At 51.4% G+C, this 16663-nt stretch overlaps 8 protein-coding genes across 8 annotated transcripts; 5 read left to right on the top strand and 3 right to left on the bottom strand.

Annotated features, from left to right (window-relative positions):
- Nucleotides 1-16: 16 nt before the first annotated feature.
- On the bottom strand, nt 17-1794 carry F5J12DRAFT_890771 (uncharacterized protein; the record flags this gene model as incomplete). The annotated part of the gene is made up of 2 exons (XM_051747428.1): nt 17-607; nt 673-1794. 2 exons carry the CDS (start codon nt 1792-1794, stop codon nt 17-19), a joined length of 1713 nt encoding a protein of 570 aa, XP_051601611.1.
- A 145-nt stretch (nt 1795-1939) lies between these two features.
- On the bottom strand, nt 1940-2896 carry F5J12DRAFT_817970 (uncharacterized protein). Its single transcript, XM_051745161.1, has 4 exons — nt 2823-2896; nt 2553-2769; nt 2424-2503; nt 1940-2372 (listed from the first exon to the last, which is right to left on the bottom strand). Exons 1-4 carry the CDS (start codon nt 2835-2837, stop codon nt 1971-1973), a joined length of 714 nt encoding a protein of 237 aa, XP_051601610.1. The 5' UTR covers nt 2838-2896; the 3' UTR covers nt 1940-1970.
- On the top strand, nt 2897-3668 carry F5J12DRAFT_817967 (uncharacterized protein). The gene is made up of 4 exons (XM_051745160.1): nt 2897-2986; nt 3038-3511; nt 3565-3600; nt 3650-3668. Exons 1-2 carry the CDS (start codon nt 2923-2925, stop codon nt 3172-3174), a joined length of 201 nt encoding a protein of 66 aa, XP_051601609.1. The 5' UTR covers nt 2897-2922; the 3' UTR covers nt 3175-3511; nt 3565-3600; nt 3650-3668.
- Nucleotides 3493-5431, top strand: F5J12DRAFT_817964 (uncharacterized protein). The gene is made up of 10 exons (XM_051745159.1): nt 3493-3600; nt 3650-3676; nt 3739-3786; nt 3854-3947; nt 4005-4096; nt 4145-4269; nt 4317-4480; nt 4533-4643; nt 4694-4856; nt 4916-5431. The coding sequence occupies exons 1-10, from the start codon at nt 3565-3567 to the stop codon at nt 5199-5201; spliced, it is 1146 nt and encodes a 381-aa protein (XP_051601608.1). The 5' UTR covers nt 3493-3564; the 3' UTR covers nt 5202-5431.
- A 120-nt stretch (nt 5432-5551) lies between these two features.
- F5J12DRAFT_718307 (uncharacterized protein) lies at nt 5552-7487 on the bottom strand (the record flags this gene model as incomplete). The annotated part of the gene is made up of 8 exons (XM_051741107.1): nt 5552-5605; nt 5657-6013; nt 6067-6257; nt 6310-6546; nt 6600-6738; nt 6786-6904; nt 6963-7257; nt 7320-7487. The coding sequence occupies 8 exons, from the start codon at nt 7485-7487 to the stop codon at nt 5552-5554; spliced, it is 1560 nt and encodes a 519-aa protein (XP_051601607.1).
- A 1346-nt stretch (nt 7488-8833) lies between these two features.
- F5J12DRAFT_890767 (uncharacterized protein) lies at nt 8834-9749 on the top strand (the record flags this gene model as incomplete). Its single annotated transcript, XM_051747427.1, has 2 exons — nt 8834-9608; nt 9670-9749. The coding sequence occupies 2 exons, from the start codon at nt 8834-8836 to the stop codon at nt 9747-9749; spliced, it is 855 nt and encodes a 284-aa protein (XP_051601606.1).
- A 343-nt stretch (nt 9750-10092) lies between these two features.
- Nucleotides 10093-11557, top strand: F5J12DRAFT_970897 (FAD dependent oxidoreductase; the record flags this gene model as incomplete). The annotated part of the gene is made up of 8 exons (XM_051750087.1): nt 10093-10239; nt 10297-10367; nt 10419-10458; nt 10513-10587; nt 10643-10856; nt 10908-11004; nt 11038-11421; nt 11471-11557. Coding segments are annotated over 8 exons (1095 nt in total), but the record flags the coding sequence as incomplete, so codon positions are not given.
- A 97-nt stretch (nt 11558-11654) lies between these two features.
- On the top strand, nt 11655-16597 carry F5J12DRAFT_718201 (uncharacterized protein; the record flags this gene model as incomplete). The annotated part of the gene is given in 9 exon segments (XM_051741100.1): nt 11655-11730; nt 11787-11878; nt 11931-12326; nt 12390-12835; nt 12848-14606; nt 14916-15299; nt 15351-15511; nt 15560-15838; nt 15892-16597. The coding sequence occupies 9 exon segments, from the start codon at nt 11655-11657 to the stop codon at nt 16595-16597; spliced, it is 4299 nt and encodes a 1432-aa protein (XP_051601604.1).
- Nucleotides 16598-16663: the final 66 nt, after the last annotated feature.

The following is a 16663-nucleotide window of genomic DNA, read 5'->3' as shown; positions in this document are numbered from 1 at the left end:
ATGAGATATGTATATGTCATGAAGGCGTAATCGTGATGGGGGGCAACGGGGAAGTTGTACTCGCAGGGCGTAGGGAACAACCCTCGACGCTTTCAAGAGAAGATTCACAGTCACTGCCTGGTACTGTGACAGTCGCTATTGACAACCGACTCTGCGTAGTCTGGTCATCTCCGTCCTCGTCATGGTTGTCGTCTGTTCGTGTTGTTGCAGATGCAATGAACCTCTCCGAGTCCCGCCACGAGCGAACTTCGTCTGCGTTGAGGACTTTTGCGGAGTTGTTTCTAAACTCTTCAGGCTTGCTCTCGAGTGCGCGCCTGCCAGATTGGATTAAACCATCAATGAGGCACCTTACTCTTTGGAAGCCTTCATCCTCTACACCTTCGATATCAATATCTTCACTATCAGCATCGTCGCCGTCCATTTCATCATCACCGTCATTAGGAAACGATGAATTGAGGGCATCGAATGCACGTGGAGGCAGAATCAGCCTTGATTCTCTCAGCTTACGTCGAAGGTCCCTTATTTCCTTTGCTTGACGATTCTTTGTTGTTTCGAGGGAAGCGTTGATCGCAAGAAGTGACCGATTGGTAATTTCCAGATCTGCTATCTGCCAGGCAACGGTAAGCAACAAGATCGATGGATAGCGTGCAACGCCCCAAAAACATTACAGACCTTGCGCTTCGTCTTCGCTTCAGCTCGTAAGTGCCGCTCAGACTCGTCAGCTGACTCTACATCACTTTCATGTTTGCGAGCACCGACTGGGGTGCCGGGGAACACAGCGTTAGGCTGAGTTGGAGAGGGACCCGCTGCACCCCTCCAATCGACGCTGCGTGCACGTCCGTGTGACCCGACAGTTATGGAGTTCGTATTTCCCGCGAGAGGAACATTGGTTTCGGATATGTGGGAGACCGAGGACTTAGAGGAAAGCGACAGGGCGGATATTGGGGGAGAATGTGGGGGCAGAGGAATGGAAGCAGGATCTACTTTAGGAAATGACGGTAATTTCTTTGGAGGCGTATCCTGGGTAGGAGCATAAACCTGCTGATTGCGAATGGGTGACTGTACAGGACGTGATACGTTGTAGCGGTGGGGATTGGCTGCTGGAGCAGCGGTGGTGATAGGATAAAACATCGGATTTGTTGGGGGTGAGGAGCTCGGCGTATGTAATGATATGCTGGATGTTAGTGAAGGTGCTCGGGTTCTGGTGACTGGTCGTGTTGTAACCCATGGCGGCGAGGACGAGGACGAAGAAGCATCATTGGAGTTAGTAAGTTTGGCAAGGTTGGACACCTTGGACTTTATCTTAGTTGGAGGTAATGTCGGTGTTAGTTGGAGATTGTCCAACATAATACGGTCGGACACGGGCGAAGCTTGTCCAGAGGGGGGGAGTTTCGGGGAGGGCAAGCCAACACTGCCGCTCCGTGGCCTGTCGTCGAGGTGTGGCATGCCGAGGTTAGGCGACGCGGAGGTGAGGGAGCGTTGACGAGACTCGGGAGTTCCTTGGCTCGCTATCTGAACTGGGGCAGATTTAATACCGGGCCGTGGAGAGTTGGGGTGCTTTAGATGAGTGACAGGTGGTGTTGATCCGTTTGGGGAGGGACGCAGAGACTTGAAAGGCGAGCCAGGCCTGAAAGACACATCATTCGACTTGGCGACGTTGAGCGAGCTGGAGCTGGACAGTTTGCGAAGGGTATCCCTGCCACCGTTGACCTTGGCCTTGGGGAGGAAGGGAGGAGACAGGCTGTTTGGTGGGCGAGCCTGGCCTGGAGAGGGGCCGGACGCGAGGATAGGCATTGTGATCGAGTCTCGCAGTGACCTGCACCTGCACGCTGGCAGTCGAAACGCGAATGGGAGAGTCTGCGAAGAGGACAGACTCACTTTTCTCTTGACGGGGACGTCCATTGCATTGAATGACAGCAGGTTTCGTGTATTGTTGACGTTGTCACCCAAAACAATCTACATACGTACAACTAACACTTCTGCTGGCGTCGGGTCAACACTTCCTCCACGATCTTCTCCACCAATCCACGCACGGCGTTGCTTCCCCCGCCAGCCAAGGCAGCCGCAACGCTCTTCTCTACGTATTTGCCCACCATGTCGACTTCGATATTCACCTTGGCACCCACAGGTTTTTTTGCAAGACTGATCTTCTCCTGCGTGTGCTTGATGAGCATCACTCCAAATGTGCTTTCGGCATCGTCAACTCCTGTCAAGGTCAACGACGTGCCGTCGATGGCCACATATCCCTTTGGAACCAGGTAGGCCATCAATGAACGTCCCTCCGGCGTGGATTCTGGGAGTTGGAACCACACCCGCAGTGATTCGCCATCCGGCTGTTTCTTAACGATCGTTGCCGTGGTATCAACGTGTCCCTGTAGACAATAGTAAACGACGACCATCCAGTACCGAGCATGCATCCATACTTGAACGAAATGGCCTCCAAATCTGACATGAGCTGCCATTGCCCGCTCGAGGTTCACATGGTCTCCAACTCTACGGTCACCTGCACTGAGTGTCAGAATGAGGTGGATCAGCATGCACATACTACATACCTAGATCTGTTCTGTCCAGTGTTTCATTTGCAAGCCACACTTTGAAGTACCCTCCGTCTTGTGCGGTGTCGAATTCAGTGACCGTCAAGCATGCACCGTTCACCGCAATGGAGTCGCCGACATGGCAATCACCCAGGATGTTCCCTGAATCAGATATTGTGAGGGCACACCCTCCCTCGTCGCGTTCGATGAACGACACCCTTCCCAAGTGCTCGATCTAGATTATTGTGAACGTCGCCGTGTCATCCTTGGCCGAGGTTCTGAACGTACCAGACCAGTGAACATCGTGAACAACCCGTGACATCATTACAAAGTGAGAAGTTTGTCCCAGTCATCACATCCGGTCTCATAGGGTGTCACTGTTTCAACCATGCAACCACATTCTCCTACAAAAGACCGCGTACGCAATCACTCATTGTGGGGGTCATACAAGGGTGAGGCCTTGAAATTTGCGCGCATCCGATCTCATCGACATGTCCCTCCAGTGCTGCCTGCCAGGACAAGACTTTACATATCAATGGGTGTCTGCACGCTGGGCGTAGCGGGTTTATTCGTCTCAGATTACCTGGAAAAGACCCTACCACCCACACCGCGTGGTACTGCAAAGTCGCCCTCGACTTAGATTGAACCTACTAATGTTCAACATGTCCGTCTTGTTAACGTGGCAAAGGGTGCTAAGGAAGATGTCGTGTAACGAATATCTATACATAGTTTCGGTGCATTTCGTTTCATTCCAACAAGTGACCGTTGGTGTATGACCCTGAGTACTCTAGAGGTCTTGCAGACATGAAGAAACAATAAAAGCATGTCCTGGAAGAGTGACCCTCGCATAAAATGGAATCACATCGAAATCAGAAACTTGCCTTGCAGTGCCTAGCAGCACAAGCAGTATGGTTGCTGAGAAAGGCAATGCCCACAGCGTCATCAGTGGAAGCCAAGCAGTGACCGTCACATTCAAAGCCGGTAAGAGGCACTCCAACCCTTGGACACTCTCCCACCAACACTCCTCAAGATGTCCTTCAGAGAACCCCTGTGGTTTTGTCACGAAGTCAGTACACTAGTTCCTGACAAGCCCTCTTCTTCTGACAGCCCACTAGTGCCACGCTGAGATGAGACCGTTGATGGTCCGTAGTTTGAGGCTTCAGACTCTCAGTCCACCCGGAAAGACGTCTCATACTTGTATTAGATTCCAGATCCCATATGCTCCTCCTGTCGGGGCTCCTTTGTGGAGAAGGTGCGCACTGCGCCCGCAATCTAGCTTCTCTTCCCCGCTCACAATTCTAAATACGATCGTTCATCAGCTGGAGAACCCGTCAGATGACCCCCGCGATTTCCAACGCAATCTTCATGATTTCCATGATCATCCCATCCCCGACCCCATAGATAACTTCTTCCGTTCGTCTGCACCCTCAGCCCATGTCCGCCTTCTGACATTTGGTTGCCTTTTGCTAGGTGGTATGCGAAATGTCTTCGGTCCACCACATGATCCACTTAGACACTCGACTTCCCCACCGTCTCCATCACGCAGCCCCGAGAGAGGAATGGTACCTATTGTCCGCACACCATTCTTATTCAATACTCATTCATAACAGGGCAGTGGCGCATTCCGACTGGAAGTACATTCTAGACCCGGTGGAGCGTTTATCATTGGAGGTCCAAACACTCTCGGGCGCTCGCCTAATCAGGGGCAGGGGGACAACGTACCCACGATGTCGGAGTCAGTTTCCCGGGCCTCTCTTTGTGATGCTGCTCACCGTAGTCCAGGTTTCTTCGTCGCGAGCAAGGCAATGACATCAATGGACGTCTTATGGCCCAGTACTTGTTGAGTTTAATCGGTCGTGATCCGACTGGCCATGACAGTGATCCTTTTATGGAGTTCTTCGGAGGTCGAGATGGTCGTTTGGGGGACTATGTCTTCACTCAGGATGGTTCGCATTCTGTCTATATATTCCGAGGGCGTTTACTGATGACTTCTCGTAGCACTTGATCAGATCATGACCCAGATCATGGAAAACTCCAGCGCTGGGAGACCCGTCCCTGCGACCGAGGAGATAATAATGAAGTTGCCCAGAGACCTTCTGACAGAAGGCTGTACGCGACATGTCCATGCCTTCGATGTTATCATATTAACGTCCAGCCAGCCCCTTTACTTCAAAAGGACTGCGCGGTTTGCAAGGAACAATTCAACTTACATCCTGAAGACGATGGAGAATTGATCGTAGTCACCCTTCCGTGTGACCATCCGTTCCATCAAGATTGTATCTTACCGTGGCTGAAGTCAAGCGGAACTTGTCCAGTTTGCAGGTTTGCGTCAAGTTGGTTTTCTGTTCCGCGGCTCCCCTTCTTATATTCATATGTTCTAGGTATCAACTCGTACCCCAACCAGGAGGGAACCCTGGTCAAAGTTCCCGTGGATCTCCGCCGAACCAACCCCCGCGTTCGCAGTCTCTGGACAATTCTAGGCGTGGCGGTGGTGGTACTGGGAACTTCTTTCAGTCGCTATTCGGTGGGACAGGTGGCAATTCAAGCGGCAGTAGCGGAAGCGGCGGTGGAAATAGCTATTCTTCAATGTCTGGCGGCAGCAGTACGCCCGACAATTCACGCAGCACACCATATTTTCCAGGACACTGGTCGGATGGCAGGCATTGACGTGCTATCTCGATGCCCCCGTGTTTCAGATGATAGAGGAATCTTGACCACCACGAACATTCTCTCACGCACTAGCTTTGAGGTATCAGTAGTGTCATTACATTTTCGGTTTATGCCCTCGGAGCAGGCCTGAGAGGTTTTTCTTCTTCCCAGTCATTGTGGTTTCGTGTAACATTTCCCTCACTAATTGTATTCTGTCTCGCGACCCGGGCCTGCTGCGAGCCACGCGAACATCTCAAGATTGACAACGCTCTCCATGCCAAGGTCATAAGATGAAATTTCCATGTCACTGACAACAACGAGAAATAGTAATGATACAAACACAGGGTGATGGATATGGTATTGCTGGACTATGCGAAGCGAACCTTCTCTCCCGGGCGACCGTCGGAAAGTAAAACAACGGCCTGCGTCCGCCTTAGCTCTCGGATCTAAGCACGATATGAATGGATACATACGTATTTCCCGCTTATCTTCCAGCCGGGTTCATCATCATCTAGCTTCTTCGCGATGAGGTCACCATCGTCGCCGAGGCCTACGACGACATCACTCTTGATCGTGCGCAGGCTGCAAATACGAGGGGCACCCGCCGCACTGGCCATTGGACCAATGGCGACATCGAACGGAGTGCTGGCTGGTGCATGACAGTCGTAGGTCAACTTGCGATGGTTCAGGTCACCCTTGAAGAAAACCAGGTCCGAGCGTGAAAGATGCAGAAACAAGTCAGGCGCTTCGCTGTGCAGGTCCCAGAATGTGTACCCGGTGCACCAGAATGGATGTTGCTCATATACCCACTTGCCGTCTCTCTCATATTGCTGGAAGATTGTCAGTCAGCTCAGAACAAATAACTGAGGAGGTGAACACTCACCTTCCAACGCTCTCCAAGTCTTCTCAGCGACTCTCTTTCGACCTCAGTAACTTTTGGGAAAAGATGGCCGTAAACCATAATGTTCAACAACCACTCCCAGTCTTTCCTAGTCACGTCGGAGACAAACCATGGGTACCGTTTGCCATGGAAGTGGATTTGTTTAGCAAGCCCACTCTGAATGAGGAAATCGGCTAATCAGGGTACTTTAGGGCAATCAAGCGGTATTGGAGCACCCATAGTCACCATAAACGCAATCACAGTACAGCTCAAATCCTGCGTTGTCGAGGACGAAATCTACGCGTCCACCTGTCTTCTCTCGGATCGACTTCACCGTTTCCCAAAGCCGATTAAGGTGGTTTCCAAGAATATTCTTCTCTGTAGCGGCCAGGTGGTCACCCCCAGTCGACTGCAAAGATTTGATTTGCTCCTCGGACATGTTGATTAGGAGGGAGAGGTCGGTGGAATTACCCCAAAGGCAAACTATAGCAAAGCAAATGAGAACGCAAGAGCAAAATGACAACTAATGCCGTTACCTTGCGTCAGCTCCAGGAACATGAGACGGTCAGCATCCAGTTTCTCAGCGTCAGAAAGGTTCGCTGCATGTGAGAAGGGCTCAGCGAACCGCATTGAAAGCTCAAAGACGGCTTCTGCCGATCTCGAGAAGGTATCGCACTGCGAACCATGTAAACAGAGTAGCGTTTGACAAGATACTGACGCACCTTCTGTCGATAGAAGACATCGTAATCTTTCCAGTATTTGCTAACGCTGAAACACTCGTGCAAACGACGGTACTTGTATGCCTCTGCGAATAACCAGGGAGCATTCATGAAGTCTTTGCCTGTGTTTGGAAAGAACTGGTGTGCCATCAAACAATGGGGTTGTGTCGTCAGACCCACCTTGGAAGTACTTTGCGATTTCTTTGTTCCAGAGGGATACATCTGCCTCAGCATCATCAATTATAGGTCGCAGTTTAGCATTCCCACTAAGGTCAACCATGAGCTGGTCCATTCTTTCAAGGCAGCTGGCGAGATCGATTATAAGATCTTCGGAGGATTGCTCGTTCAGAGTGCGAGAAGCATCATCGATTGCCTTTCCAAGAATGGTGGGCAGCCGTACACCCATGGTTGCATGAGCGAATGAGTATCGGTGGTAGCCGCGGAAGGCTGGCCACGGAGGGTTATTAGGGTCAACCTGCGCAAGGTAAACTGCATGAGGAACCAGTCGGTCTCAGAATGAGGAAGAGGAATACGAACCCTGGAGGGAGAACGTGGGTAGGGCACGCTCATGTTCGTCTTGCTCGGCAAGTGACCAAGATGAAGGGTAACGCGTGGAGGAGCTCCAGGCGAAAGACGAGATCCTTTAGTAGTAACTGCCGTCGGCTCGGCGCCATTGGGCTCACTTTTGGCAGAGATGGAGGACATTTTGTGTTTGTCCTGCTCAGAGTCTGAGGCACAAGGCGTCGGAGGGAAGTAGTCGGGCTGCATGGTTCAGAGGGAACGGGAGATGAGGAGACGAAGTGTGAGGAGGCGAACCTTTTTATACGCGAGGATGGCAACGGGCGGTCGCCTTTCAAAGTACGCAGCTTAAGGAAGTCACGCAGTCGGCGTTTATCGACTGAGCACTCGAGGGGACTCTATATATTTTGGATGAAACCGTTGTGTTTCTTGGGTATGGATTCCAAATTAGGAAGGTCAGTGGTTGACGACGACGTCATAGGCTGATCGAACCTTTTGATCTCTGGGCTATAGTGCAGAGAAAAAGTGGAGCTCGTCTACTGTCCGATCAGGTGCCCCCGCGAGTTCATGCAGGAGCAAGTACGCTTGTATACAGAATATATTATGCTCGCTCGAGGCAAACTCTCTGGTCATCTTATCGATGGATGTGCCTGCTCAGTTTCCTAACTTAAGTGACCTTCTTGTGGCAAGGAAAAATGCACTTACCCCTCACAGCCCTCACTCGCCATAGATTAAGGAGTGCTTTGTTAGGCAGTATCGGACGCCGTGCAGGCCGGGTCCCTCCTTCTCTGACGCCATAAGGACTAGAGTGGCGAGAAGGGAGCTAGCAAACTCTGATAGGGATTCTATGCATACTGCCCATAGATAACTTAAACTCAGCCGAGCCGGTTTGTTTTGCTAATGCGAAGTTCTTCCTTGTCCAAAAGTGCCGACAAAGCTCCATCGTTACGCCCCACGGACAGGTAAACGTGACGTGGCCGTGGGAGCAAAGTAGTGGCCAATTCACTGCTGATCCACTTGGACACGTTGTGAACGTCATTATCGTCGTCCATCCGTTGTGTTGGACACCACTTGACTCGATGCTCACAACGCAGTGCAAGTTAGCGCTTGCGAGGACTCGTACGGATAGTCGTTCCACGTGCTCCTCATAACCGCCGACGTCCACCTATGCCTTTCGCCCTGGAAATACCTCAATCAAGTGTTTGCTTTATGATCTTTGTTCCCAACTTTGACCGGGTGCCTCGGACTTGCGAGTTCATTTACCTTCTCAGATAAGTGGCGTTCCACATTAACACTCGAAACCGTTCTATATCTCCGCGCGCTCCATCGTTCTCGGCGTGTAACCACCAGCCAGCTCATATAGGCATTAGTTATGCGGATACCTCAGGCATGTGTCATCACAACGTGTTCACAGCACGGCCATCGTGCGTGGACAAACTCGAAGCTGCAAGTCTGGTTGGATCGTAACCAAGCTCCTCGGTTAGTATCGGACAGCCCTGCTGCAGAGCAGTGACCCCGCATTCTTCGCTTCAATGTTTCAGGAGATCCGGGTCAACTCATCTGGCATTCCTTATACAACTGAGTTCCGTGATCCTTCGTTTTTTTGTTCATCCAGTACCCTTGAGTCAGCTCATCATGAATGCCCCTCACCCTCCCTTTCTTCCCTTGCTGACCTGACTCTTACACGTCTTGAATCCTATTCTCCATCATCTTCTACATCCTCTTTAACTCGCGTTCTTCTCTCCACTTCTTCGCCGTCGTTACCTCTGCAGAAAGCTACTGATAAACCGACACCGCGTCGACTTTTCTCTCGATCATTCTCGTTGCGCTCTGCGTCCTCACTGCTGAGACGGAAGCCGTGTCGCGCAGTTTCTGATCCTCTAGCATTTAATTCTTCCCCGTCGCAAAATTGTGTTGACAACAGCAACATCCGTTCTTCATGGATTGTTGTTCCACCAAAACCACTTCCGGCCCTGCCACAGATGCGATCTCCTCCCGAGTCGGATTTGCGGGTGGCTGGGCTTCACATATGCTTTCGCGCACATGTGGCTGGACCACAAATGCACCCGAAGAAGAGGCTCGTACACTTGCAGAAGACTTTGGCTTCTGCTGTTTTAGCTGCAGGAATGGAAACTCCGGCTACTGGCGCCGGCTGTTGTGCGGGAAATATGCAAGGGAATAAGTCGCAGATAAATAAAGAGAGCAGCACGGGAGGTTTATTCCGCGGGACATACGGCCAGGTAACGACAGCCTTGGAGAGTGCGGGACTGATCGCGACGCCCTGTGACGGTGATGGTATTGCTGGAGGTCAGTATACCGTAGTCCGAGCTGCATTGATCCGCTAGCTGATATCGCGTCTATCGACTAGCCACGCGTCTTGGAGCTCTCTTCGTCGCACGTCCCGATGGTCATGTTATGCAGCTTACCAAACTCACATTGTGGGGTTGAGGTATATATAGAGCACGACAGTGTACAAGTGACCAACGTTGTATAACTGAGGCTGTGTTCCTTATCTATACCTGTGTATGCCCTTGGAAGGTCCTGGTGGCCTGTTTTCGTCTACTTCTGCTCTTGTAGTGTATACACAGCTGCCGGGTTAATCATTATCACCTGTTCTCGCCTAATCTCGGGCAAGTCGTCGAATCAATGATTCGTAAGCCTTTATCAGTCTCAAGCGCTTGCACTTATGTATCTTGCGCTCCTGACTCTCAACCACGTTTGACGCCATAGGTAGCATTTCAACCCCAAACCAGGCGCTTTCACTATGGTAGCCCGAGATCAGTCTCCGAAACAGCTAGTAGTGCTCGGCGCCGGCGTTATTGGTCTCACGATCGCCTACCTTGCATCTGTAGCTCCTGATGCTTTGTTCAGGGTGACTATCGTAGCTCGAGATATGCCTGAGGATATGGAGTCCCAGGCATGGGCCAGTCCATTTGCGGTATGCCATTTAGATGTAATCACTTCACTACACTCAACACGCCAATTCTTGGCACAGGGCGCAAATTGGTCCCCCATGCCCATGGGGGGTATTGATCCACGTGTGCGCCGACGGGAGCAGGTTACCTTGTAAGCAGAGACATAGTCATCCGTGGCTTGTTAGACTTAGGGTGGCAAAAGTGACAAGTTCTGGAACATGATCCCTACTGGCCTTGTGAAGGTGAACGCACTTGGTGTTCCAGGTTGGATAAACCCTTTACGACTTCGTATGTAGAAACTTCCTTCCAAGATTTACTCAAAAAGTGCCGGAAGTGCGTCCGAGTTGTGGTGGCATGATCTAGTACGCGAAGTGAGTGTCGACGTTGAATTGATGCAAGCGCATTCGATCGTTGTTGCTGCGCCAGTTCCGAATTCTTGCTCGGGAGGAAATACCGGAACCATATGTTGCTGGAGTGGCTTTCTGCACTGTTTCTATCAATCCGCAGGAGTATATACCATGGCTCAGCTCGGAGCTCAGGGCACGTAATGTTGAGTTCGTTCGCCAACACGTGAGAACTCTGGAAGAGCTGAGGCCCCTGGTTGGGGCTGATGGTATACTGGTGAATGCATCCTCTCTTGGTACGTCGGGGACGTTCTACTGTTCTTCACAATGTACGAGGACCCGTATAGGTTCCAGATCAATCGTTGGTGTCGAGGACACCAAACTGTTCCCAATACGTGGACAAACAGTTCTTGTACAGTCTTCGCAGTTGCAAGAATTTCTGGCGTTGAAACCTGGTATTTGATCCGACATCCCAAGGGAGGGTCGATGCATACTAACCTCGACAGACGACGGTGCAGTACCGGACACCTACATTATACCCCGCCCTGGAAGATCGCTTGCGGATACGGCACTTCTCGGGGGCACATTCGAAGTGGGAGATTGGGATACCTCCCTCGACATGAACATTGCACAGGCTATTTTTGATCGTTGTTCGGAACTGGCACCCAGTCTAAGAAATAGTGAACAGACCAAGATACTGGCACATAATGTTGGCTTGCGCCCTGCGCGTGAGGGTGGACCACGGCTGGAGGCTGAGATCGTCCATTTTCCACTTCGCGGAGAAAATCACAATCTCGTCCCCTGGAACACGATTTCTTTGGAGGAAGGAAAAATGCGGGTCGTGCATGCATATGGGTTCGGGTAAGTACCGAACCTTGGATAAAGGTTATCTAAACATGCACCATCATAGGGCGGCGGGATACCAGACTTCGTGGGGGGTTGCAGAAGATGTCATGGCCATAGTTACAGGGTTGTAAGGGTGTAGGATAGTACGACCACGTGACTGGACGCGTCGTTGTTGTGTACTGTTGTTTTGTCCTGCGGAGGTTGGTCACGATCGAAGTGGTCTGCCACCATCGTCCGTCCAAAGTATCATGTCACTCAGTGACCTGGGCAAGAATGACGTCTCTGCAGAGATGCAAGCTATTAAGGACAAGCTCGCAAGTCAAGGTTTGTTTGCTCATCATGGTCGTCGAGCCATTTGCAGAGGCTTACCAACTCTCCAGATACCGAGAATGCGGGGTTACGGGCGCTCCTCATGAGACGCGAAGCTGAACTAAACGAGATTAAGGCATCCTTAAATGAAACCCTCCACAAAGTCAAGCACTTCTCACTTACTAATGCTCCGCCTTAGACTCACTGTCTCACAGCTTAGCAAGGAGGCTGACCGGGCCCTGCGGCTTGAGGGAGCCCTTGCGGACCGCGACACGGAGCTCAGGACAGAACGCGTATCGAGGGAGAATGTAGAGCATTCACTGATAGCGACACAAGAGAAGTTCAAAGCTCAGGAACGCACCACCAAAGAGCTGGAGGCCACGATGGACACGCTCTCTCAACATTCACAATCCACCAATGCAGAGCGCCGGGCTCTCGAGAACGAAAAGCTTGCGCTGCAGAACCGTGTGCGCGAGCTGCAAATAATTTTTCAACAACATGAAGCGCAGGCAGCTTCGTCCCGTCTTCCCAAAAGGGGCGGAAGGCGACGTTCTTCCTCCCTTACCAACCACCGATCCCCAAATTTGGATCAGGAACTCAACGATTGCAAGGTCCAGCTAGCCGTCAAAGAGAAGGACCTATGTACTCTCCGCGAAAAACTCGTACGCGCCCAGGAGGACCTTGTCAAAGCAGAGAACATGCGTATTTCCGCTGAGAAGGCAAGTCAGAAGAAGGTGTCAGAGTTATTGGCTACTCTAGAAGCGAAAGAGGAGGAGTTCGAGGCTTTGAAAGGAGGTGGGACGGACGGCGATGCAAGGGAACGGGAAGCTGCATTGCTTCAAAGAATCGACGAGGACGAAGCCAAGATTGCCGCACTGGAAAGCATGCTGAAAGGGAATCAGGCGAATGGCGTCAATCAAGCCGCATACAACAAATTACAAAGTCGTCTCAAAGCAGAAAGCGAGAGATTGCATCGTTGCGAAGACTCCCGAGCTCAGTTGCTTGCTGAAAGGAGGGAGTTACACGAGGAGCGGGGCACTATCCGGCAGGAGCTTTCAAGAAGTAATGAACTCCTGCAGGAGACGCAACGCCTCCTCCGAGACTCTCAGTGCAAACAAATGTAAGTGGGAAGCTTTTCTCGTGATTTTCGCTTATTGGGGATCAGACAACTCCAGGCGCAAGTGGAGACATCTGAGAACTGGAAAGAGCGAGAGAGTGAACAGAAAATCCATAATGCCATGGATATTGATGATGCACCTGGGAGCGATGTGGGAAGGCGCTCGACTCATGTTAGTGAGTCGGCAGTGGCAAGTCATATCGAGACCCTGTTGCACGCTATTGATCGACTACGTAACGAACGGGACGAAGTGAAGCGAGCACTCGAGTTCTCCGAGGTCGAGTATCGAATCACTGTACAGGGTTACCAAAATCAGATTGCGTCATTATCGAAGGAGGTGTCTGAGCGTCCGGCTCAAGTCTTAACAGCCCCTTCAGTTTCTAACCACGGGAATACGGAGGTTCAAATTAGGCAACTAATTAAATGCGCAACTGCCTTTTCCATTGTCATCACCAACCTGCAAAACGCTCTCGAATCCTCGGAACAGCGAATCTGGTCCCTACGTTCTGATAAGGATGTGCTTAATTCCCGCCTTGTCGACCTTAACCAACTTGTCCAGCAGCGGGGCCATGTTCTGGAAGGGGCAGAACAGGAGCAGAGGGTCCTGCTCTCTAAACTGGATGCGTTGAGCGCAGAGGTTTCCACCTCTGAGCACCAACGCACCCAGGCATTGTCGCTTGTGGCAGAACTTGAACGGAAGGTGCAGTCTCTGGAGGAAAGCAACGCTGAAACTGAGACGGCTTACAAGCACGCACACGAGGGTTTTGCCGAGGCAAAGGAGCGTCTTTCAGAATTAAGCAAAACGTATGAAGTGGTCGAATCGGAGCGGAATTCGCTATCTCTCCAAGTAGCAAACCTGCAAGACGATCTTGCTCGTGCGCAAGATGAACTCGCCGCCTCTCAGGATCGTTACAATGCCCTGCGAACCCAGCAGCTTAACGACATGTCCACTTCGGAGATGACTCGTGCCCTCAAGGATCATATACAGGAACTGGAGTTGCGTGTCCTCCGTCGTACAGAGCAGATTGGTATTCATCAACATGACATCCATCGCTTGGAAACCAATATGAAACTCCAAGAAGAGCGCATCGCGGAAATGACATCAGAGCTGGAAGTCCTAGGGGCCCAGAAGGAGGCAATGGTGGAGGATTGCGCAGAAGCCCGCGAATCTCGCGACCGAGCGATCCAGAAACTGGAAGCAGCGGAAGAAGACATCGAGAGACTGGAAGAGTTGCTTGACCAGATGAAACGGGATAGCGAAGCGCAGCTGGCCACGATGTCTTCGGAGGTGGGAAGGTTAACTTCAGAGCGTTGCGAACTGGTTTCTGGTGCTGAAAGCACAGAAGGTCGCATCGCTGCGCTGGAGTTAGCCAACGCAGAATTCCAAGTGGAAATACAGTCGCTAAAGACCGAACGGACGGTGATAGATGGTAATTTGAATACTGCCACGAATCAATTTGAAGAATTGAAAGCGGAGACGCACGCAAAAGACCTCGAGATTCAACAAGCGTTCGTCGCGCTCGCTACCCTACATCGTTCTTGGCGAACCTCTGCTCAACAGCTACAAACCGCTTCTGGTAGTGCAAGTTCCTTGCAGAGTCAAATCGATACACTCTCCCAGGAGCTTCTGTCAAGACGCCGGCATGCTGATGATGTTCAAGAGGAGGTTCACGTTCTACGCAGTCAACTCACGGATTTCGAGGCAGCATCAGAGGCTGCTACGAAAATCAACGAAGTTCGCGAAACGGAAATCAATAAACTGCGTTCCAAAGTTGTTGATTTGCAGTCACAGCTGGAGGACACTGCACACCAGCTATCTCGGGCCCACGCAGGCCTTAAAGACAAGAACGTGACGCAGGAGGAATATGCCAACGTTGAACGGGAGCTGGACCAACTGAAACATCGTTTGCGTGATGCTGATGCCCTGCGCAAATCTTTCGACGCCATGGTCGAAGAACTCGCTGAGGCAAGGCAAGCCCTGGACGAAAGTAGAGTCTGTCACGCACAAGCGGAGGTTCGGATGGCAGAACAAATCAAGACCATGTCCTTACGCCTGCAAGATCAAGACGCCGTTCAAAATGAGCTCCGGGAGGGAAGGAAGGAGATCGACGACGCTTGTCGTCTATTGCGAGTTGAACTCGAAGATGCAAGGGCGAAGGCCCACTCGTCTCAACAAAATCACACCAGCCTCTTAGAACGCCACGAAACCACCATGAACGAGCTAAGTTTGGCCAAGCAAGATCTCGAGGACAAACTTACCAGTACAGAGGAGCGGTTAAACGCTCTGCACGCTGAACACCAGCAAAGCGTTCTTGCGTTGGAGAAAAAGCACAGAACGGAGTCCGACTCACTCTCTGCCCAACTGGACGATCGCTTACGCGAGCTGGAGGCACTGCGCAGGCAGCTCGAAGCCGAAACGGATGCTCGCAAGCGCGCCGAGACGCTTTTCGAGCAGGAAATTAAAGCTGTAGAAAGTCGGCTTGCCAGCGCGACTGCGACGGAGACCGAACACCGCCAGGTCATCGCTCAATCACGGCAACAGCTTGATGAGCTGCGTTCGGAAGTGATGGTACTCCAGGACGAGAGGAATGCACTGCAAGAACAGATTACGAACCTGGAAGCGGAAACACAACGGTTGCATTCACTCACACGACACTTGGAAAGCAGGAACAGAGAGAGGTGTTTACGACTGCCGTTCTCCTTACCATGTCTCTGACCATCTGTCAGCGAGTCTACTTGCGTGACATTACAGAATGCTCTGCAAGAGTGCCAAATGAATCTTGCGCAATCTGAAAAAGCAGGAAAGGCTGCCGAGCTCAGTCTTGTCTTGCAAGCTACTCAGCATGAGAAAATGGCCGCAGCATTCCGACACCAGCTCACATCTTTACAGTCTGGTCCCGACTTGCATGCCGCCTTGGTCGAGTCAGAGGAGAAAAACCGCGAGATGGACGACCTCCTCAGGGCTAAATGTGCTGAAATCGAGGGATACGACGACCGAATTCTTGAGTCAGTCAAATGCAATGTTTGCGCTCGAAATAAATTTAATATTCACCTCACAGAACACTCAAGGCGAATAAGAAGTTGACTTCAAAGGTGGAAACGTTAACTCGGAAGGTGCAAACTCTGCAAACAAAGCTTGCATCGACAAAGAGCCAAAACCCGCAAATTGCGTCCCCTCGAACTTCATCGATGATGCCTACACCGCAACAAGCCGGCGAGACGTCTTCGCCTCCTCAACTTCATGCGACTCCGAAAATGACAATGTCTCTCACACCCAGAATGACAAGTACACACGACCATCGTGCCACGTTCGCTCCATCAGCTGTCCCAGAAACGGCTGGAAATGTTGCAACCATTGTGGCAGGCATGAAACGACGTGCACCCGACGATGACGAAAGGGACAGTGTTCCCCCGGAGGGCCATTACGCCGCCGACATCCTTATGCGAGATACCTCCACACCTCACTCGCGACGAACCTTACACACTAAGCAGACCGGGTTTACCCCTAGTCGTAGTACCCGACCGCGCGGTGGTCATCCATCTCCAGCACGTCATGCAACCACTGCTGTAACACCATCTCACACTATAACCGATGTCACTAACAGTCCGCGTACGTCTTCGCACAGCGAGTCCCAGGTAGGCAAGAAGAGGAGTTGGCTGGGGAAGGTTCGGAGCAATTCCGCGTCTCAAAACAATAGTGTTACAGTTCCTGCAAAACCATGGACATCGCATTCCAGCGAATTTACGAAGAACAAATTATCCTAGTAGCATACGCTACCACCATATGTACCTTTCATTAGCAGTGATCGCTCTCGCATTACACATTATTAA

Source organism: Pisolithus orientalis (genome assembly GCF_024613125.1).
Source record: "Pisolithus orientalis strain OTSU chromosome Unknown F5J12scaffold_8, whole genome shotgun sequence".
Classification (NCBI taxonomy): domain Eukaryota; kingdom Fungi; phylum Basidiomycota; class Agaricomycetes; order Boletales; family Pisolithaceae; genus Pisolithus; species Pisolithus orientalis.
Note: the sequence above shows the minus strand (reverse complement) of the source record. Positions and strands in the feature narration are given on the sequence as shown.

Excerpts from the sequence above, each read along its gene's own strand:
- F5J12DRAFT_817970 (XM_051745161.1), bottom strand. Across the intron at positions 2,504-2,552 it reads ACTGGACAGAACAGATCTAG|GTGACCGTAGAGTTGGAGAC; the intron begins GTATGTAGTATG and ends CACTCAGTGCAG. Across the intron at positions 2,373-2,423 it reads TTGGAGGCCATTTCGTTCAA|GGACACGTTGATACCACGGC; the intron begins GTATGGATGCAT and ends TATTGTCTACAG.
- F5J12DRAFT_817964 (XM_051745159.1), top strand. The coding sequence starts at position 3,565 with ATGTCCTTCAGAGAACCCCTGTGGTTTTGTCACGAA. Across the intron at positions 3,948-4,004 it reads CCCCATAGATAACTTCTTCC|GTGGTATGCGAAATGTCTTC; the intron begins GTTCGTCTGCAC and ends GCCTTTTGCTAG. Across the intron at positions 4,097-4,144 it reads GCAGCCCCGAGAGAGGAATG|GGCAGTGGCGCATTCCGACT; the intron begins GTACCTATTGTC and ends CATTCATAACAG.
- F5J12DRAFT_817967 (XM_051745160.1), top strand. The coding sequence starts at position 2,923 with ATGCAACCACATTCTCCTACAAAAGACCGCGTACGCAATCACTCATTG. Across the intron at positions 2,987-3,037 it reads ATTGTGGGGGTCATACAAGG|TGCTGCCTGCCAGGACAAGA; the intron begins GTGAGGCCTTGA and ends ATGTCCCTCCAG.